Source organism: Rhea pennata, chromosome 3 (assembly GCF_028389875.1).
Source record: "Rhea pennata isolate bPtePen1 chromosome 3, bPtePen1.pri, whole genome shotgun sequence".
In the NCBI taxonomy this organism is placed as follows: Eukaryota; Metazoa; Chordata; class Aves; order Rheiformes; family Rheidae; genus Rhea; species Rhea pennata.
In genome coordinates this window covers 55,566,063-55,587,321 of record NC_084665.1, presented here as the reverse complement: position 1 = coordinate 55,587,321, position 21,259 = coordinate 55,566,063, and the positions used below count along the sequence as shown (strand labels likewise).

The 21,259-nt window shown below is 36.3% G+C and overlaps 1 protein-coding gene across 7 annotated transcripts in view; it reads left to right on the top strand.

Moving 5' to 3' along the window:
• The window catches only part of SHPRH (SNF2 histone linker PHD RING helicase), a 53,667-nt gene that overhangs the window by 15,476 nt on the left and 16,932 nt on the right, over window positions 1–21,259 (top strand). For all 7 annotated transcript variants that reach the window (XR_009957927.1, XR_009957926.1, XM_062572351.1 and 4 more), the window contains 12 exons: window positions 236–487; window positions 1,275–1,353; window positions 3,636–3,799; window positions 3,889–4,145; window positions 6,726–6,847; window positions 9,794–9,882; window positions 11,567–11,659; window positions 14,356–14,463; window positions 15,479–15,621; window positions 17,948–18,121; window positions 18,437–18,499; window positions 19,469–19,694. Coding sequence is in view for 5 of the 7 variants with exons in the window: in XM_062572351.1 (XP_062428335.1) it covers window positions 236–487; window positions 1,275–1,353; window positions 3,636–3,799; window positions 3,889–4,145; window positions 6,726–6,847; window positions 9,794–9,882; window positions 11,567–11,659; window positions 14,356–14,463; window positions 15,479–15,621; window positions 17,948–18,121; window positions 18,437–18,499; window positions 19,469–19,694 (1,770 nt within the window). In the remaining 2 variants the exon portion in view is untranslated. The remainder of the gene's footprint in view (window positions 1–235; window positions 488–1,274; window positions 1,354–3,635; window positions 3,800–3,888; window positions 4,146–6,725; window positions 6,848–9,793; window positions 9,883–11,566; window positions 11,660–14,355; window positions 14,464–15,478; window positions 15,622–17,947; window positions 18,122–18,436; window positions 18,500–19,468; window positions 19,695–21,259) is intronic.

The following is a 21,259-nucleotide window of genomic DNA, read 5'->3' as shown; positions in this document are numbered from 1 at the left end:
TTAAATAAATTCATATAAATTTTACATCAATATCTATTGCATTTATTAACTGTATTACTTGGATTTTCCACTGTATTACTGTATGAATGCAGGTTTAATGAATGATTTCCTATTATATTAGGAGCACTTTTGAAAGCATATGCCATATTAAACTGTCTTGAAATTTTTACATTTCGTATTAGTGTTTCTAACGTTCATTCTTTGCTGTTGCACTATTGCATATATATCTATATAGGTATATCAAGGTGTGAAGAAGCATGGCTTTTTGCAGCCACACATGTTGGCAGAACAGGAGGTAGTCATCACCACATATGATGTTCTCCGCACTGAACTGAACTACGTAGATATACCTCACAGTAACAGTGAAGATGGGCGCCGTTTCAGGAATCAGAAGCGGTACATGGCCATCCCAAGCCCCTTAGTAGCAGTGGAGTGGTGGAGGATCTGCCTTGATGAAGCACAGATGGTTGAATGCACTACTGCAAAGGTATGCTATTCCCAGTCATGCATTTATTTAACTTAAAGCTTTTGACAAGCTTATTGTAAATAATAAAAAAGATAGAGCTGCTTTTTTTCCTTTCTTCTGCTGTTAACATTGAATGTACTCAGGTAATTTGTCCTTGTAGCTTTTTCCTTTAGAAGTGACTAATAATTTATTTTCCCTTGGAGATACATACTGTTACATGTTTCTCCTGATGGAATTTTGGCAGGCTGAGGTATATTCAGCTCAAAAAATACTTAACATAATCTATACTGACAATTTAAGGAAGTAGGTCATTGTGTTGTATATGGTGTTTGATAGTTTCAAACAAGACACTAGCCTGTTCAGTGACATGGTTCAAAGGCATGTATATGTCCTTTGGGTCTAGAAGCTAAAATAGTCAACAATGTCTCTGGAAGCTCTTAAGTTGGCCTGAGGAGAGATTATTTTAATTAGTGTTCATTGCCCCCCTCCCCCCCCCCCCCCCCAAAAAAAAAGAAAGGGGGGCAAAAAAGCTATTTATATAACAGTTATGTGTACTTTTTGCAGATCTTATTTGAAGGTGGATATGGTTTTCAGCAGCTTTTAGCTGCCTTCAAGAAAGGTCAATGGCTTTATTTAGACAGATCCTCAAAACAGATTGCAAAAATACTGCTTATAAGTCAGTCTATTAGTCTGTTTACTGAAAAGATATTAAGACTTTTTAAAAATATGCTGAACATATTTTTTAGAGTGTATTTCATTCTATTTTTTTATTTTCACTTTCCTACATTGTTCTATCTTATTTTGCTAGGCTGCAGAAATGGCACTCCGTTTAAGTGGAATCAATCGCTGGTGTGTCAGTGGCACCCCTGTACAGCGAGGATTAGAAGGTGAGCTTTTATAGCAGTGGCATCTATGAGTTTTCCTTGACAGTGATAATTAGGCAGTGGTTTTGGAGCAGTTAAAATGTCTACTAATTTAGGTTATGGCATTGTTGAAATATTGTGGACTGCATTCAGTTAGGCTTTTTTTAAGAAGTAGAAAAATTCAGTAAAATATAATGGGTTATTTTATTACTCCTACTTTGCCAAATAAATGCAGTGCAAGTCCATTCTATCTTCAGTGCTATTTTAACCTTCAATACAAAATATTAACTACGTTATTCTTGCAGCCTAGCAGAGTTTCCCTGAGTGGTGTTCTCATAGCTTATTTAGTGCTCTATGTTTCCTCCCAGCTGAAGATGTACATACGGAACTGGAAATTGCTAGCTCTTTGTTTTGCTTTGAAGACAGTCATCAATAAATGCATTGATGTTAAAATTGCAGAGTTGAAATCTTCTATCTGACTTAAGCAAATACTTGCAGGAGTGGAGATCTAGTTGGACAGCTGACTCAAATCTGTCCTTTGGTTTTTCACAGCAGAGTGGGAAAATATTAACCCCCTCTCTTGCAGCTTAAGGCAGTCTACTGTCTTCTAAATAGCAAATACAGAAGTGATGCTATCTTGCATAGCCTTGTAAGAACTATTGTGGCCGTCAGTTTCCATGTACTTACCAACCATGATTGTAAATCCTAGAAATCATATTAAAGCTTTATGAAACTGTTACAGATCTTTTTCTGAGGACTTGGTGAATTGAGATAGATCCCTCTATTCTATACCACTATGTAAGCAGATTTCATTTATCTTGTCGTTTCTGTGAGGTACTTGGTTTCTGTAGGCAGATTTTGGACAGATAGGAAAAAGGAAGGGACAACATATTGAGGCAGTAGTTTTGAAAAATCTGTGTACATTTGTGAACTGTTGTTCAGATACCAAATTATTGTAGAAGTCAATAGTGTGGATTAAACCATTATGAAATTGAGGATGAATTTAGTTACATGTAATAGCTGTCAGAATACATAATAAAGCAAACACAGTGGAAAGTGATTGAGTTGTTGTCGTGGTTAACTTCAAGTCCTTGTCTGTGATAGTGCTAATTTACTGCATGCATCTGAAATGCCATATTGTCAATAATACATGTTGTTCAGACTGTACTGAGGCAGTCACCTTCACATAGGGGACAAAGGAACTGCTGACTAGTTTGTACTTCAGCTGTTATATTGAAGTAGGATAGGACCTCTGCAGAAGCTTTTGCTTCCTGCATAGAAAAAATTCTCAGGACTTTCCTTCCCTCTGGGCTGTGATGTGTGTGGTGTATGTCTTCTCAACTGAATGCTAAAATCACTACAGAACTCACAGAAAAAGCGTTTAGGCCACTGGATCTTAAAGATTAAGAAAACAATAAAAGATAAGTGATTTTGTTAATTTCTTCTGCCTTAATAGACAAGTGAGACATTTCTGAATTGCAGCCGCTTTTAGGATGGTGAGCAGTAGACAGCTGGCACACAGCAGGCTTCAAGCAATGATACTGAGCAATATTGTTTTACAAAAACCTGGCATACCAGGCTAACCATATGTAATCATGTAATTTCTGCCTCACGCCCCAATTAGGTTTAGAATTCATTGGTCAGTTCTAAACTAAAAATTTTGTAGAAATATGACTGTTCTTGTGACTTCTACAAGTTCTGTGAAAATCAGCACCTAACTAAAGGAGAACCTCTTCCCACTGCATTCCCCTGCTTCCAGTTACCTTTTGGTAAAGAATGATTGGAAAACAAGTGGAAAAGATAATGGCTAAATAGTGAATGCTTTATGCCTGATAAACTTTCTATGAGGAACGGCTGCGAGAGCTGGGCCTCTTCAGCCTAGGGAAGAGAAGACTGAGGGGGGATCTTATCAATGTGTACAAGTACCTGAAGGGAGGGTGTCAAGGGGATGGGGACAAACTCTTTTCAGTTGTCCCATGTGACAGGACAAGAGGCAATGGGCAGAAATTGAGGCACAGGCAGTTCCGCCTGCCCGTGAGGGGGAATTTCTTCACCATGAGAGTGACAGAGCACTGGCACAGGTTGCCCAGGGAGGTTGTGGAGTCTCCTTCTCTGGAGATCTTCAAGGCCCGCCTGGATGCAACCCTGTCCAACATGCTCTAGGTGACCCTGCTGAGCAGGGAGGTTGGACTAGATGATCTCCAGAGGTCCCTTCCAACCTGACTGATTCTATGATTCTTTTGGAGGCATATTCTGAAGTATTAAAACAAACAGTATTGTATTAAAATGCTTTCTTTTCTTGGCAGATCTATATGGCTTAGTCCTTTTTCTTGGAGTTGATCCTTACTGGGTCAAACATTGGTGGGACCAACTGTTATATCGACCTTACCGTAGGAAAAATCCTCAGCCTCTCTACAGCCTAATTGCCAAGATTTTGTGGAGATCAGCAAAGAAGGATGTGATTGACCAAGTAAACGAGAGTTTTTATTTCTAAAGCTTCCTAGTAACATGTAGTAATAGTTTTATTTGCAAATTACTTATTTTCTTTCTTAATTACAGATTCAAATCCCTCCCCAGACCGAAAATGTACACTGGCTTCACTTTTCTCCTGTGGAGAGACACTTCTATCATCGCCAGCATGAGGTGTGCTGCCAGGATGCCCTGGCAAAACTGAGAAAGATTTCAGATTGGACTCTTAAGCTTAGTAGCCTGGATAGAAGGACTGTGACTTCCATTCTGTACCCTTTGCTGCGGCTAAGGCAGGCCTGCTGTCATCCACAAGCTGTTCGGGGAGAGTTCTTGCCATTACAGAAAAGGTGAATTTTTATCACTTCTGGTGCAAGATCTTGTGCGTTTTTTTAAAGTAAGCCTAATTTTAAGCTTGTTTAGTGAAACATGCAACTATGCCACACCAAGCTATATGATACCAGAATTTGAATAGGATGCAGTATGGTAGTTAGTGTAATTTTTAGTTAGAAAAAATAGTACTGAGAGGCATTTTTTTTGTGCAATAACATTTTAACTTTACGGTGCTGATGTTGCAGGTTGAATTTATAATGTGAAACAAAACAGATTTTTTCAGTTTTAAATAAACTAATTTTCTTCATATGTTACAAAACATACTGATAAAAATGAGAACAATGAACAACAAGTAAATGAATAGAATAATTCTTTAAAGCAAAGAAAATATTTTAATATGAGGCTACAGAATTTTTAAATTTAGATCCAACCTTGAAAGCCTTTCAAAAAAAAACCTTTTTTTTTGCATACTTTCAAGATCACCCTTTCCACAAATGCCTAGCAAATACCAGCTTAGTCTCAGCCTTTGTCAGACCAAAAGCATGTTGCTAGTATCTCTGCAAAACCTGGCTACTTTTCTTTCAGTTAGTTAGAGAGGTTGTTGTAGAGGAACAAGATGTTTCTATTCCAGGCTCTCAGAGGACTGCCTATATTGTTTCTTTTTTAAGTTACAGGACGGGAAGAACTTAACTTTAATACTACAACTGTTGTTTCTGTTGTTTCCTGCACTTGATCGCCTATACTGTCTAATTTTCTTCTATCCTTTTATAAAGTTGTGTCCTACTCCTCCTTCCTCGTGCAGGACACCTTGAACATGCCTAAGCAGCTGTAACTGACTTTGCAGCTACTTCAGCAGGGACCAATAGTAGGCAGCGTGCAGTAGCATTTTGTGCCTAATAGGCAGAAAATCCTTCACTAGTGTGGAAGCAAGGACTGAAACATGGAAAAAAAGATCAATATTTGCATAAGCCCGTGCAACATTACTGTTTGCCGCAGAATGATCTAGCAGAGTACATGCAAAATGTAAATTAAACTGAATGTGCTCAATGGGAATGTCTTAGTACTGCATTGATTTCAGTGGAATGCTGGCAGGATGACAGCAGCATAGTAACTACGGTGGAAAAAAACAACAATAAAAATTAAATCTTTCTTAAAAACATATATGCAAGGAAAAGCATTTCCAAGCACTATTTATATATCCTTCTTATGAACCAGGCCTGACTGCAGCAATGGACATTCCCAGGATAGGCAGAAGTTTTGGCTCCTGACTGTGATTATGTGCATGAGAATAATCAAGAAATTCAGCACCAGGAACTTTGATAAATAAGAGAAACTGGACTGAAACTACAAAGCTGAGGTTGGAACATATAAATAAGAGAAATTGGACTGAAACAGGATAGCTGACCTTGGAACATATTCTATGCTATATGACCTTTTTCCTGCCTATTTAGTAAAAGAAGTGAGCAAGCACATCTACTTGGCAAAAATACAGTCCTCAAAAGAGCATTTTCTAGATTCCCGTAGTTCAACTGAGTCAAACTTCTTTTTGTCTTAATTGCTAGTCTCAAATTGTAAGTAAATCAAATTGTGTAGTTTGTAAAAGAAAAAAATATGCATAAACTTTTCTTTGTAACTACTGATGGCTTTTTACAACAGAAGGTAAACAATAATGAATAGGAGTATCAGAATATAGCGGGATACCCTGCTTCGGGTGATGTCATTCAATTTCAGAGTACTGAACCCGAATAGTAAATACTTATCTGGAAGGCGAGTGAAGCTGAGAAGCAGAATTCCAAGGAAGGGGTAGTCTCTGGTCTCAGAGCAGCAATGGGTCATAGGAGCAGCCTCAGGTCAGATGTTGCAGACTAATGTTGCAGTTCACTTTCTTGTCTCTTTGCATCAGTTGTCTTCCTGCCTGGCTCCTGTGTCTGTTGGCCTTACTCCAAGCTATTCTTCTTGCTTCTTTCTTTCTTCTCTTCTTATCTCTGTTTCTGCTTCTACATCTTATCTCTCCTTTTCCTTTGTTTCTGTTCAGCTAATTCTCTCCTAGTTAAATTCCTCTGTAGAATTACAAATAATAACAAATGTAGAAAAGTAGTAACTTAAAGGGCTGCTACTTGTTAATTTTCATTCTCCACTCTCCACACATTCGCTTTACCTCTGTGTCATCAGTTTAGCGTGTTTAGATTGAGAGGGGAAGTAATGTAGACTCTCCAGCTGTTTTCATTTGGGCAGCTTTTAGCAATATGAGATCTAGTCTCAATTGCTTTTTGTTCCTCACTGTAATAAAAGCAGCAAAGTATTTTTCCCTGTGAAGAGTTATTTTTCTTAACTAATTCTTTCTTGTTACTTTTTTCCCTTATTTTTAGGAAAATTGAGCAACCTGAACAACCTCTTGAAATACTTTTTCAGGTTAGGTAGGGCAGAGCTCCAGGTGGAACAGAAGCTGACAGAACTACATTGTTTTTAAAAATGTCTGATAAGCATTCACGCAATATGTTTGTTGGATATCTGTAACAATCTTTCATACTGTACAGTATGATATTTTTCTGTAATATTGTCTTTGTTTCAAGTTTTAGCTGTTTGATCTATTTCAGCACCATGACCATGGAGGAACTACTAACTTCATTGCAGAAGAAATGTCGAACAGAGTGTGAGGAAGCTCACCGACAGCTGGTGTGTGCTCTTAATGGCTTAGCAGGTATCCATATCATTAAAGGTAAGACTGGACTGCTATAGCATATTCTTTACTCCTTCTAGTAGACTTATTATGGCTTAGATGATACCATATAAAAATGGTGGGTTTTCTGCATTAAAGGAAAACTCCATAATGAAATCCTGGGAAACTAGAGAGGGTCTTTCTCTCTCCTGAATGGGGGAGAGGGCGGGGAGAATAGATGTGGGTGTTCACACCTTTGAGAAGTCTTAAAGTATTTTCAGTCTTCTTGTGTGCTGAGAGGGTAAAAGAAATTCACTTTTGTAATTCTACTTGAAGCGCTTGTGTTGACTCAGTACTGCTTTCTGGGTTTCCTTTGTACCCATTACCATGCAAACTGCCATCCTGACTGTAGTCTCTTGGCTGCCTTCTGGGGGCTGTGCTTTTGGCTAGCTGTAAATTAGTGCTCCCTGCTATCCAAGTCTATCAACATGTGTTTGGTTTGAATTTGGGGGGGGAGGGGAGAAGCTTTGAATTAGAAAACAAAAATAATTATATTAAATGTCCTGCCAAGCAAAGTAATATATTTGGATGGCCTAATCATAAATGTGAAAGAAATGTCTTCTTGGCAAGTGACTTTAAGTTGACAAGCTGCTCGAAATTTCTCGGCTTATAAGCTCTCTTCTTTCAAGTTGTCACAAAAACAGTTTGTTATTGCCTTAATAAAAGGTAATAAGTATAAATATTTCTTCTAGAAATATATATACACCCTACACCCTTCTATAAATGCAAAGCTAAATCTGGCAGGGATTTCTCTTCTCTGTCCCAGTTGGAACTGCCTTTCCTCCAGGACAGAGGCAGAGAAGTCTGCACCTCTGGTTCATATAGCTCAAAGCTTTTAATTCATTCTTCAGATTTTTAATTAGTCTAAAATGCTCTATCTAGGTTGCCAATATATCAGCTGCACTTTAGATGAGATACTGCCAAAGGAACTCTAATTCACAGAATACCAGGAATTAAATTATTTATCTGTAGGCTGTATACAAAAGGACTGCCCCAAGTTGCCATAAAGGCTGTCTCCCAAAGTGCTGTGAAGTTCACAGAAGAGCTGTCTGTATTCTTGAGTGTAACAAATTGGTACAGATCTTGTTTGTGGGCAATGAGGAAGCACATGTTTATACTTATGTATAAGTAAAGCTAAGAATTAATTGCTAGTATAACTGAAGTCTTGAGACCTTAGTCATTATTATTTCAGATCTGATTGTTGCAAGGGGAAGAAAAGAATAATAATGTAGTTAAAATTGTTATGCTTATGCTTCTTAGTTTCTATGCCTTTTCCTGGTGTTATGCTCACCCTTTCACTACACTTCTGGATCATAAAGATGGTGGTTTCATTCTAGTAGTGGGAGTGTTACAGTGAATTGTCAATATCTGGAGTCCTATGCCAGGAGGAAGACAAAGTTTGTATTGATAGTTTCTCCTTCACCTAAGGATCTACTTGGAGTCATTTTGTTATGTTTACTAACATGCTTTTTACATGTTTTTATCTTCATTGGTTTACAGTTCCACATTACAATCAAATTTGCTATACAAGGTGATGCCTTTTACATGTGCTAAATACTATTTCTTTGTTCTCTGTTACTCCTAAAACCGAATTTATCGAGCTCTAGCTTTGTATTTCTTTATCTGATTGGGGGTGAGTTGTTTATAGCTGGAGGGTCTTCAGTGCCAAGCCTGTGCCCTGTCTCTGATCACCCCGTGCCTGTACTCCTCTATATTGCATCCTGTGTCTCCACTTTACTCAAGGCATCTGCTATTGTACTAGGCCTGTATTTGACTACACTACATCATTATGTGTTAGTCATAAATACTACATTTTACATAGAATAACTGCTTGTTACTGCTATTTGTATAAAACTGTATTTGTACTACGCAAAGATGAACAAAAGTAAAACAGCCATAGACAGCTTGTCAGTTAGCGAAATTACTGTTACAGCTAAACTTTCCTTGTGTGTTTTTTTTTTTGTTTTTGTTTGTTTTTTTTTTTTAAAAAAAAGCAAGCTGATCAAGAAATGTTCAGGAAAAGCAGACGTGACAAGCCTTAGTCCTGAAGCTTTGCGAATTCAGTGCAAAGCTTATGGCCTGTTGCTAGCAATGGCAATACTGTATTACAGGACTACACCATTAAAACTCATAGCTCCATTTCAATAGAAGAATACACAAATCTTGTTGAAATAGAACTGTTATCTTTTAGATATGTAGAAAGATGGTGGGAGATGTATAAAGATAGATATCAGGGTAAAAACAAAGCAAAATACATTTCATATCTCTATACTTCTCCTCCCCTTAAGATTCTTCCAAGACTATTAATAGCTTAAAAAGTAAATTTCTCTTAGTTCAGAGAAGATGATGTATTTTTATATACAACTTCTGTATATGCAATGTCAATTTTGCATTTCTTCTTAAATTAGTTTATATAATCTCTTTTATGAAAAGTGATTGTAATAGTCGCACCTTCAGTAGATTTGTTCCCTGTGTGTAGTTAACCATTTCTGCTTTTTGCAAATATGACACATCTGCATGACCTTTTGTGGTTAGTGCTATGTAAGAGTGAATAAGATATTTACAGTGCAAAACTAATAATGCATCACTGCACTGAGTTTTAGATGATGGTTGTGTTAATACAGCATTTGACCTTTTTGGACTTGCAGAAGCGTGAACGAAAGAAGTCTGTGGACCTTGCTGTGACAAAAGATAGTTAACTTGGAAGATGATTTATTTTTTGTAAAATACAATTCTTTCTTTTAACATTTTTTTTTTTTGGAGGGGGGAGGGAGGGAAGAAAATGAATGGAGAAGACTTGTGTGAACATAAGCAGATATGGAGCAGACCTTCCAAAAATATTTTAGTACATTGCAAGTGTAAGTCCTGCCTGCTTGGGTATTTGAAGACCAGCACAATGTGTTTGTGTGTGTGCTTTTTAAAATTTTATTAATTTGTTTTGTTCAGGAGAATATGCACTGGCTGCAGAGCTCTACAGAGAAGTGTTGCGTTCTTCTGAAGAACACAAAGAAAAACTCAAAACAGATTCCTTGCAAGTGAGTGAACATCCAAAGAATTGAAATGCTATAGACTTAATTTATCAAGTCAATCTTTTTTTCCTCCCCTTAGCAGTTTGCCAAATGACTTTTTCAGCCTACTGTCATAATCACAATATTTGAACAGTAATCTGTCCAGTGACCTTCATATTTCTTCTTTTTTACAAGCCACTCTTTCTAAAAAGCGTTTATCTGCCATTCTTAATGATACCTCAGAAGCAGTGTATGATCTCCACCTGCTGTTCTGTAATAAAACTTAACAAGCTGTATCCCTAGATTTCTGTCTATTACTGTGACTGCTCACACATTAATGTAACTATATTGTAGACTAGTGCAAATACAGGATACTGGAATGGCATTAAGAATGAAACAAAACATGTCATGTTGAGGAATTAGAAATTGTTGCACTGCAGATGTTCCTGAGAGTGCATCAAAACATGAAAAAGAATTGAAGTGTATTGGCATCTCTTCAGAAAAAACGTGATTGTGTTTTGAATGCTTTATGAAAAGCAAGATGAATAAGAAATAATGAGTTTTATAACTAACGTCTTTATATTTCTTCAGGAAATACCAGTTCTAGGTTGATGAAAATTATTATTTTTCAGCATAAGATATTTTAGGTATGTTAGTGATAGAAAAATAAGAAGTAAGCAGTGTCTGTTGTTTCTCTTCGCTTGCTTCACTAGGTGGAATAAATTATTCTTCAGTTGTCTTCCATGTGGTCATCTGATGCCACCATTATGTTTCTTTGATCAGTCCTTTTCATTTGTGAAGACATTTTTCCATTCAGGATACCTGTATCAGCGTAAACTTTTATCAGTATAATGAGAATGTTAGTAAAGCAGTTATACTGAATTGAATATAAAGCAGTAATTTTTTCTGGAAAATTTACTTTGCTGTTCTGTGATAAACTTAACTTCTGTTGAGTACTTCCTGGTTGCCTACAGTTGCCTATTTTTGGGAAGTGTCAAGCCAGTGCTGGCTCATGCTGTTCAGAGGATGACACAGTAATAAGAGAAAGCTGAATTAGGGAGGCAAGAAGAACATTAGATCCGGAGGGTGGAGGTGTCCAGTAGGAGTTGGTGGGATACACAGGCAACAAAATGTTAGAAGTCTAATTTGGGGGAGGCTTTATCTATCTATCTATATATGCATGATTAATTATCAGATTTATTCTCCCTAAAAATTAACAAAAAGGTCTTGTTTTATTCAGTCATCTTTTGTTTCAGAAAAGTGAAAAATATGAAAATGGTTGAAGCTTTGGGAGCTGTTTTTACCTTATACTTTATTTTGCTTTAGATGATGTAAGTGACTTATTTCTGTGTTACATTCTGAAAATCATTGTAAAAGAATATACTTTAAGGTAAATAACTTGTTTCCTGTAATAGCCAAAGGCAACTCCAATTAGGAGTACAAGACAGAATCAGAAGACTTGATATCAGACTTTCCTGCTGATTTGCTGTGAGATCTTGAAGATTTTTTTTTAGGCTATTTTATTTCTCATCTCAGTAAAATGAGGAAAACAACACTTATTTGTTTTATAAGATGCTTTCAGATTGAGAGAAAAATATTAAATCTTATTTTAAATGAATATTAATTTCTTGTTATAGAATTTCAGTACTGATCTTTTCCTGTCACAAATAAAATACTTTTTTCATAACTATTAATGACTCTGTATGTTCAGAGACTTCATTCTACACACAATTTGATGGAATTGTTGCTGGCAAAGCACCCAGGAATTCCACCAACTTTGCGTGATGGCCGACTTGCAGAAGAGGTAAATATTACTCATTTTTTGCATGAATATTTTGGGAAAAAAACCCTTTTTTTATTCCCTCATTTTTTCTAAACAAAGAAATAGCAATAAATAACCTTCAAGTTGAAGATCCTACTTTCTGTTTTCTTCATTGCATGAATTTCGTCAGCGGGGTCTGTCCAGGCCCTTTCTGTGTTACTCATGATCACATACCCTCTAGCAACTGACTGTTCCCCATTCACTCTTAGACATCCTGCATATCTAGAGATTTTGGCCATCTTTGGCCAGATAAGCAAGGCACTATAAGTTACTGGCTACATCAGCCTGTTTAACTACCTCCTTAGTAGTGAAATCTCTCTGGTTAGATAGCTGGGATCCTTGTTTCTCACTGTTTACTTGTGGTGGACATATGGACCATGTTTGCGAGAGAACATTTACTGTGGAGTCATTAAGGCAGGAAAGGACCTTAGGAGGTTTCTAGTCCAACTTCCTTCTCAAAACAGGGTAAACACTGATTTCTGACTGAGTAACTCTGGCCTTTGGGGCAGGTTTAGCTCAGTTGGTTAGAGCGTGGTGCTGCTAAGGCCAAGGTCACGGGTTCAGTCGCCATACGGGCTATGCTAAGGGGTGGACTAGATGATCTCCAGAGGTCCCTTCCAACGTTACCATTCTATGATTCTTTATCCAGTTGGACCTTTGAAATTTGCTAGTACAGAGATTTCACAACTTTTCTGGACAAAGTGTTCGAATACTTAAAGAAAAATTTCCATATGGGAGCCTCCCAAATCAATTTATAACCTTTGTTACTTGTTCTCTTGCCATGCACTTCAGTGAAGTGCCTGGCTCCATTTTCTCTGTAACCTCCTCTTAGTTGTTGAAAGGCTGCTATTTTGTGCCCTCTAACCCTTCTCTTCCCTAGTCTGGACAAGCCCAGTTCTTTCAGCCTCTCCACTTCTGTGGCGGTGATCAGTTTCTGTCTTACTATTTAGATATCTTGTGATATTTTAGTATTTTTATACAAATTCTGTGTATAATCAGCATTTCCATTTTTGTTTTTCTGAAACTTGTTCTAATAGCACTTTGTTTTAGTCACAAGTTGCTTAAGTTGATGGTGGATGTTTCAGAAAACATGAAAACGTGATAGTTTTTGTTTCTTGAAGTTTTGCCACCAAAATGATGATTTGGTGGACCTTCCCTCTAGAAATTGTTTATGTGCTGTACTATTAGTATGAAAATTACAACCTTATTAGCTGCTGTCTCATGTCTGGAAATGTTGAATCTCCTAGTGCATGCCTTGCACTTCACTGGTATGATGAGGTGTGACAGAGGAATTTCATCTGAACTGGTTACTGTGTTAAGCTTGCATCCTAGCTTACTGCACACTAGTTTCCCCACATATACAAGACTTTAGGCTGTTTTTGGCTGAAATTCATCTCCCTTTTATATTTGTCTCAAAAGAATACTGTAACAAGTAGTAGGAACGTCTCCTTGAACTAGTTTTTATAGTCAAATGTTCACATATAGGTCCCTGAAATGTCATTTGAATGAGTGAAGGACAGCTATTTCAAATCCAGTTCAAAATGATAAAATATTAGCAACTATAGCTAACCTTAATGTTGTACCAGGAGCAGGATACCAAAGTAATTTACTACCTATTCAACCACTTTCTTTTCCCTGCAATCACATCTGAGTACTACATGAATATGATGAGTATTTAAGGAAAGACTGGTAAAGTGATGTTTGAGCATTTCAAATAACTGATTTATACTTCTTGAGAGGAGGTAGAATTAAATATTTAAATATGTTTCTACCAGCCTTTATAGAAATATTATCTTTTTTTTTATTCCCTATAGTCATAGCAATTTATTTACATCTTTTCCTGAGGTTGTGAGGAGCAGGATTGGAAACTTTGTATTTTATTTACAAATGAAAAGTAGAGATTGCTTCTCATAGCTCATCCAAAAACTTGTCCTCTTTGATTTCAGTAACTAAACTTCATCCATAAAAATAATACAATTATTTTGATAGCGGCAGGCAAACAAAACAAAGTCTTTAACACACCCCAGAACGCACAAAATTAAGATACCTAATGAATGTAGTGGTGAAAGATGTATCTGTATTACATGAGACATAACTTGTTTGTTCAGCATACTTTAAAATATCAAATGAACTGCTAGTGATTAAATCTTTTACAGAATCATATGCCACAAGGGATTTTCACTGTCAGAAGTAATTTTCATTGAAGAGATATACTTGCGCTTAAAAATAATGAAATTTCTATTTCAGCTGTTCTTGTTCGTGATGGATAAATATTGTAGGTAATATTAAATCATGCTATTCTCAGAGTGTTCTAGGGTGTTTTTATTGTGTAGGTTCAACACAATGTATTTTTTTAAAATACAGTGAAGAAAGACTGAGTTAAATTTGTTTTTTTAATGTAATGTATTCCCAGTATGTTGTTTTAACTTGTCAAAAAGTGAAGTTGTTTAGTTAACATCTTTGTCATAGTTTGTCTTCACAAGCGTTTTTCAAGGCTTACTAATAAACGACAGAGTCTAGAGGAAAAAGATAATGCTAAATTTTCTCAGAAATGAAGGTGGTTAGATTATGGACTTTAGGTAATTAGCCATTCTAAAACAGTATAGTAGTTGGGAAACTTTTACATATTTAATATTATAAATGAGTTGTGCCAGACTTGTATTCTTGTATTCATATAGGCAGAACAACTTCGACAGCATTATATGAGCAAATCCAATGCAGAAGTTGCAGAAGCCCATCAGGCCTTACAGCCAGTTCTCCAGACAATTCGGGAGCTTCAGAGAAAGGCAGGTATCTCTTACATATTTAGTTTGTGGATTTTGATTATTATTATTTTAATCTGTTCATCCAGAACTCTAGGTATTTATCTCTAGCAATTCCTTGAAGACACAGTTGAAATGGGAGTTGGGATGCGCACATGTGCGTGCATGTATACACCCGCTCCAAAAATGTATTCTGTGTTCCCTACTTAAAGGAGCTCATAATACATGATGAACAGATGACTAGAAAGAGAAGTATACAGTCACAGTGAGGTGATTCTAGTACAGTTTAACACCATATTTACTTCTGTATTAACTATTTTTCACATATAAATTAGTTCTAGAAGTTGCAGGCTTTGGCCTTGAAATACTCCTGTTGTATGTCAGATGGGATTTCCGTTACTTCCATAGGAACTGTGTGGTTTTTTTGTTGTTTTGTTTGAATATGTATTTAGTCACTGCTTAATGCTTAACTACATTTAGTCTTTGGGACAAATAAGGTTTAATGGGTAGATGCAAAGTATTAGTGAGTTGATAAAGATGTGGGATTACGTGCTATTTGGATTAAAACACATGAGGAAATACCTTTTCCATCTACTTTCACCGTCTCTTAAAATGTTGTTCTGTGAAGTGTGTGGGTGTTTTTTTTTTTTTTTTTTTTTTTTTTTTTTTTGTTTGGAGAGAAACAGGAAACTTGTAGATTACAGTATCTGTAATATCTTTTTCTGTGCCTTTTTTGTGTAGGCAGGTGAACCTAGCTTGACTGAAGCAATTTAAAAGTGTGGAAGTAGTTGGGAATGTGGAACACTTCTTAATCATGTATTTACTTAAGCAGGAAAAGGGGTGCTTTATAAGCATATTCTCATGTCCTAGTAACTTCCTGTGGAATTTACTAGTCTGTGTTTGAGGCTTGGAGAGCAGCATAAGCATCTGCCACAAGTAAGTGTAGTTGTAAGTTGTAGTAAGTAAGTTGGTTAAGCAAGTAAGAGTAAGTTGGTTACTTGTTGAATGTTCATGAACAAAGCTGCTCTTTTGAATACAGATACATTCAGGTTCTCCTTGGTGGCTGGATGTCATCCAGACAGCAATCCAATATGCCATCGATGAGGAGCTTGTTCAGCGTGTGCAAAATGAGATAACCAGCAACTACAAACAGCAAACTAATAAACTCTCCATGGCAGACAAGTAAGAGAATAACTACAAAATAAGATAATGAATACTGTTAAGTCTGCTCAAGTCTTCCAATCAGTCTTTTGCTAACAGTTGCGATTAAATGGCAGGCACTTTTGCTTCAGAACATCTGAGCTACAATTAAGTTTCAAAAACGCTCCAAAAAGGGAGATAACTAATAGAGAACTTCAAAAGCAAGAGAATTTTTAGTTTTCTCCTAGACAAGCATTCCTTAAGATGCTCTGCAATGTATCTTCGATGGTTTTATAATTTTCTGCACTTGTGCAACTACTAAGCAAAAATAATTTGAAATTTATTGTATTAAAATTGAGTAACCTCTAAAATAAACTGACTTTCATAAATGGGAAGTGGTCAGGCTATATTAAAAAATCCTTGGATAACAGCATAGCTGGTTTTTTGAGTTCTGTTTCGGTTTCATGTTAAAGATATCAGTACTACCAAATTCTGCTGTAACTGCAGCTATCTGATAATACCAAATACTTCTATTTTCCAAACTTAATCAGTAACAAGCCTGTGGGTTAAGTAGATATAATGCCCTTCGTTTACAAAGCACTGCTTTATAGGTTTATGTGTGTATGCAAGAAAATGACCTTAAAGGCTACCCTTTAGTGCATTTCTTCTGAATGGGATCTCAGATATCATCACATGAACAGATAACATCACATCAAGGAGTTAGTAATATTATCAGTGTGTGAAATCTTCCTTGAACAACTCCTATTTATTAAGTGCAATTATAGAATCATGTAATATCCTGTCAAATTTGGAATATCTCCAAGGAGGGAAATGTCACAGGTTCAATGGGCAGCCTCTTCTAGTGTCTGACTCACTTATTCACTGAAAGAACTTTTCCTTCTGTCTGATCAATATATTCTGTGTTGCATCTTGTGTCCGTTGCCTTTTGCCCTTATTTCAATTACAGATACATAAAGACATATCCTCCAGTATGTTTACTCTGTTACGATGATCCCAAAAGATGGTAAGCCCTTGCCCACTATTAGATTCAACCAGATGTTTTACTTACATAAATTAGCTGAAATTTTAAAGTACTATTTGAGAATAATGGCTTCTCTTTTTGCATCTGCTCTAAATAAATTTTGAGGAAGGAGTTGTTTGGATGTGCAATCTCCTCTCGTATTCCTGTCTATCTATGTGCTTGCCCTTTTATACTGGAAAAGTTGAACTTTTCTCACTTGAAATCAGCTATTTAGGAAGAGCCTTTATGTTTCTGCTGCTGATAGCTTGTCCAAGGTTATATAACTTATCTGTGACTCAATAGGTTTTTTTTATTTTTTAGAAAAGAATAATAGTTATTTCCTCTTTAATTTAGTTTAACGTATGTAATGGGGGAAAAAACCCTAAAAATAGCATTTAGCTCATGTGAAGTATTATCAGTCAGTTTTGGAAGGGGCAAGTGCTAAATTATAGTTGAGTACTGGAGATGGTTAACTAGGGTATAATGTGGGAGATTTTCATGAATATGGAATATTTGACAGTGAATTGCATTAGCAACAGACTTTTAATTGTAATTCATGTATTTTCAGACTACCATGTTAAGCAAACTTGTCTATTTTATTTCAGAATATACACTACTTAACTAGATCATTTTAAAAACTGAACTAATATTGGTAAACTTGCTCTTGTCTAGCTTTCATCACTTTCCAAAGGGGATGTTTCAGATCAAACTTTCTCTTTGAGGTAGAACGACCATCTTCCAAAACATAGTCTTGTGTATGAGAGTAAGATTTTGAAAAGATGACATCTGGAACCATGTTTTCAGCAAGAGACCTCTGTCCACAGGAAAAATACAGTATAAGAAGCACTTCCTGGTTTTCATATTCCAGGTCTTGATAGCTCAAGAAAGACAGCTAAGTTCTAGGAAAACAGTTCACTTTCATGTTCATTTAATAGTTTAGACTTTGAAAGCTAAAGTGCAAAATGCAACAACTTTTTTGCAGTGTCAGCTGTGGATTGCACAGGTGCTTTGAAAGACAATTTGTTGGCCAACAAATACAAATGAGACTAAATATTTGTAGTTGTTAAACTTCTGTAGGTTTGTATTGTGGCTCAGAATGTTGTAGGTTGCTTACTGACAGTTGCACTTCTCAAGTGTCAGTGAGTCTTCCTAGTCTATGAACACCAGACATCATCTCAGTGGGTACATGGGGATGAGCTCTAATAGTTATCATGGCACTTACTACTAAGCATTTGCATAGTATGAACTAAAAGGCAATATAGAACGACATATAGACCAGTTTCTCCTCTTCTCCAATTTTGACTTGGTGACTCAATGTGCTATTACTTCCCTCTTTCTTTAAATCAGATTCCGTGACTGCAGAGGCCTTCAATACCTGCTCACAACCCAACTAGATGAAGTGAAGAAGTTCCAAAAGATTGTAAGAGAAGCAGTGAAAAATTTAGAAGGCCCTCCCTCTAAGCAGGTTATTGAGGCTGCCACTATCTGCCACTTGCGACCTGTTAGACTTCCACTTAACAAGTATGTCTAGAAGATATGCAATATATATGTAAGGGTGTATTTCCTTGATTTGAAATAAATGAAGAAAGAGAACAATGGTATTTTTAATCCATAGTAAGGGTTTATATATATATATCATTGTAGATGCAGTTGTAAGACACAACCTCATTTTGTTTTAATATTTATAAAATCTTTTGTATCCAGTGTACGTATGAGACTTAATTGTTTTTTAAGAAATTTGTGTGTGTTTACATTTGTTGGAATAGAGATTTATAGGAACTGCTTTGTTTTTGGCCAGATTCTGAGTGCTTCTGTTTTCAATCTTCTGTATTTTAGCTGTGTCTTCTGTAAGGCTGATGAGTTGTTCACAGAATATGAATCAAAGCTCTTTTCTCACACGTAAGTTAGTGTTTTTATTAACTTTTCATATTATAGAAATAAAAGTGAAAGTTATTGTTTTGTATTTTCTACTTTAAGTTGTTTGAAATCACTTTAAGACAACTTACAGAACAATCTAATCACAGAATTTAAGACCAACTTGTTGCTTTTGGGCTTGATAGCAATTTTATTAGTCAGCTTTACTTCTCCACATAAATTTCACTTTTTAAAGTTGCATACAATGAACAAATACATGTCGCTTTCTCCTTAGCTGCTATAATTTGACAGTACATTTGAAATCAGATGTTGAGAAAGTGCTTGTGTAAATACAGACCTGGTAGATGAACACATTGTTTACTATATGTGCACATTTATGTGCAGTCAGATTACAAATGGTACAATACCATTCTCATTCACTGTTTTAAGTATTCTGTATAATTCATAAATTAAGTAACATAGTTTGACCAAAGCTGCAATGAGAGAGGAACTTGAGGAAGTGGGTCTAAAATGATTGAATTTGCATTGTTTGTCAAGAGGAGAACTAGGAAGCTGTCGTCTTCCTAAGTGGTCTGGGCATCAGCAGTCAGGAGCAGATTTTACATCAGAGTTCGGCTGCAACATTCATGCTGATTTAGGAAGTGAGAATTGCAAAGTGTTTTTCTTGTATGTGACAGTTCAAGAATCCTTGGTAACTATTGAAAAATAAGATGCATAAGCCTTTGCAAAAGTTGTTGATGATTTTGAGCTGACAAAATGTTCTGTACAGGGATTTCATTTCTAGGGATTTTATTGCTGGTAGCAAGTTCACTGTGTTCTAAGCAAGCTTCAGGGTATCAAGTAATAAAACAACTCTATGTATGGTATGTGTTTGGTTTTGTTTCCTTTTTCCTTTAATCAAGTATTAGAAGGCTGAAGTATATGATGGATATGCAGAAATGGATGTGAAAGTACAAAATCAGTAATGAATATTACATTGGATTTATTTTTAAGCGTTAAAGGCCAAATGGCTATATTTGAAGAGATGATAGAAGATGAAGAAGGACTTGTTGATGACCGTTTACCCACTACAAGTCGAGGACTGTGGGCAACCAGTGAAACAGAACGTGCCTTGAAAGCTATTCTCTCCTTTGCCAAAGCGCACCGAATGGATGTTAAGCTAACTGAAGAAGGAAGCATGTTTCTGGAACTCTTTGAAGCATGGAAAAAGGAATATAAGGTACAACAAGTGAGACTGAAGAAACATTTGTGTGGTGCATTTCATGTAGTATGAACAAATTTAAGCTGCGTGTGAATAAATCTAAGTTGTCTGAAATTACTTTGCCTATGCAAAGCTTTTTCACAGACCTTTTTATACAATTTAATTAAAAATAGTTTATCTATGGTTTAACATTTACTAAAAGAGCTCTGACTACTAAGCAAATTAGTAAGTACTAATTTAACCTATTGAGGCAGTATACTGATATATCTGTTTTCCTGTTTAGTTATATCAGAATGTGGCAGGAAACAACAAATCCAATGCTAGTCTTTAATTTAGTTTACTTTCTGTCTTGTGCTAGGTACAGAACCTTTTTCTGGGCCTTGTTTACTTGGAGTAAATGGCAGTATGTGTATGCTACACAGTATAACCTGAAATCATTAGTCTCCTCTGGCCTGGGAATATAAAGGCATATACTAGGCTTCACTTGCTTATTCTTGCATGTGTGGGTTTCCTTGCAGTGAGTAACAGTGATGGAGAAGGGAGAGGAGTTGGGGCACAGGGTCTCATCCTATTTTATATATTAGATGTAATCAGAAGTGTTTTCTCTTAAATGCTTCTCCTTTCCAATTTACTTTGATTTCTGCTTCAGTAAGTTTCTTGCTACACTAGTGTCAAGATTATCTCCTTTTGTGGTTCTTCTGTGCACTCATTTTCTGTGGTCTGACAGCACATCAAACTCCTGCTCCTTGTAGGAGTGTTTTTTCCCCTGTGGTCTTTTTTCTAAGCTTTCTATTTCATGATTCAAGAGACATGTCACTTAACTGGCTTTTTTGTAGGAGGCTTTGAAAAAGCAGAGCTACTTCTTACAGAAGTTTGCCATCCACGAACAAAGCTTTTGACACTAGATCTAGTCCATGGAGGAAAAAAAGATATTCTATAGAGTGATTCACCTAATCCAAGATATATAAACTGACTGAACTCAGTCTGTCCTTGTTTTTCAGCAAACTGGGTTACTGATCACCTACTTACCTCAAATTGGGATGGGGTTGGGGGGCTGCTTAGAGGTGAAACTTGATCTGCAGCTGCCTTTAAAAACAAATACTAGGTTACAGTGTGACAAAATGTTAAAGTCTATTTTAAGCAGTTGACATCAGAAAGTCAAATTATTTGATTATGGTACCAAAACGCTGATTGAAAAATACTGACCCTTCCTGTTCTCATGCTTCAGTATTTTATGTCCTGGGATTGCTGCAATTCAGACAGGAAAATTGATGCAAGGTAACCAGTGGCTGAAGCTTTGCTATGTGGTAGGGATTTTTCTGCTGCAATTAGGGAATAAATATTCTCTTCATGTTCTTTTACTTTGGGATCTAAAAGATAGGACTAATACTCCCCTAAAAATAATATATTTGTGACTCCATCTGTCCTGACTTGGAAATATTGATTCAATTATCTGCTACTCAAATCTGCTTTGAGCTACAGGAATGATATTGCATGTAAAATAGTCTTTAAATCTCTAAAACTAAGCTTGCGTTTAATTGGTCTCCTTCTCCAACTACCCTAATTGTTAACACGTTAAACGG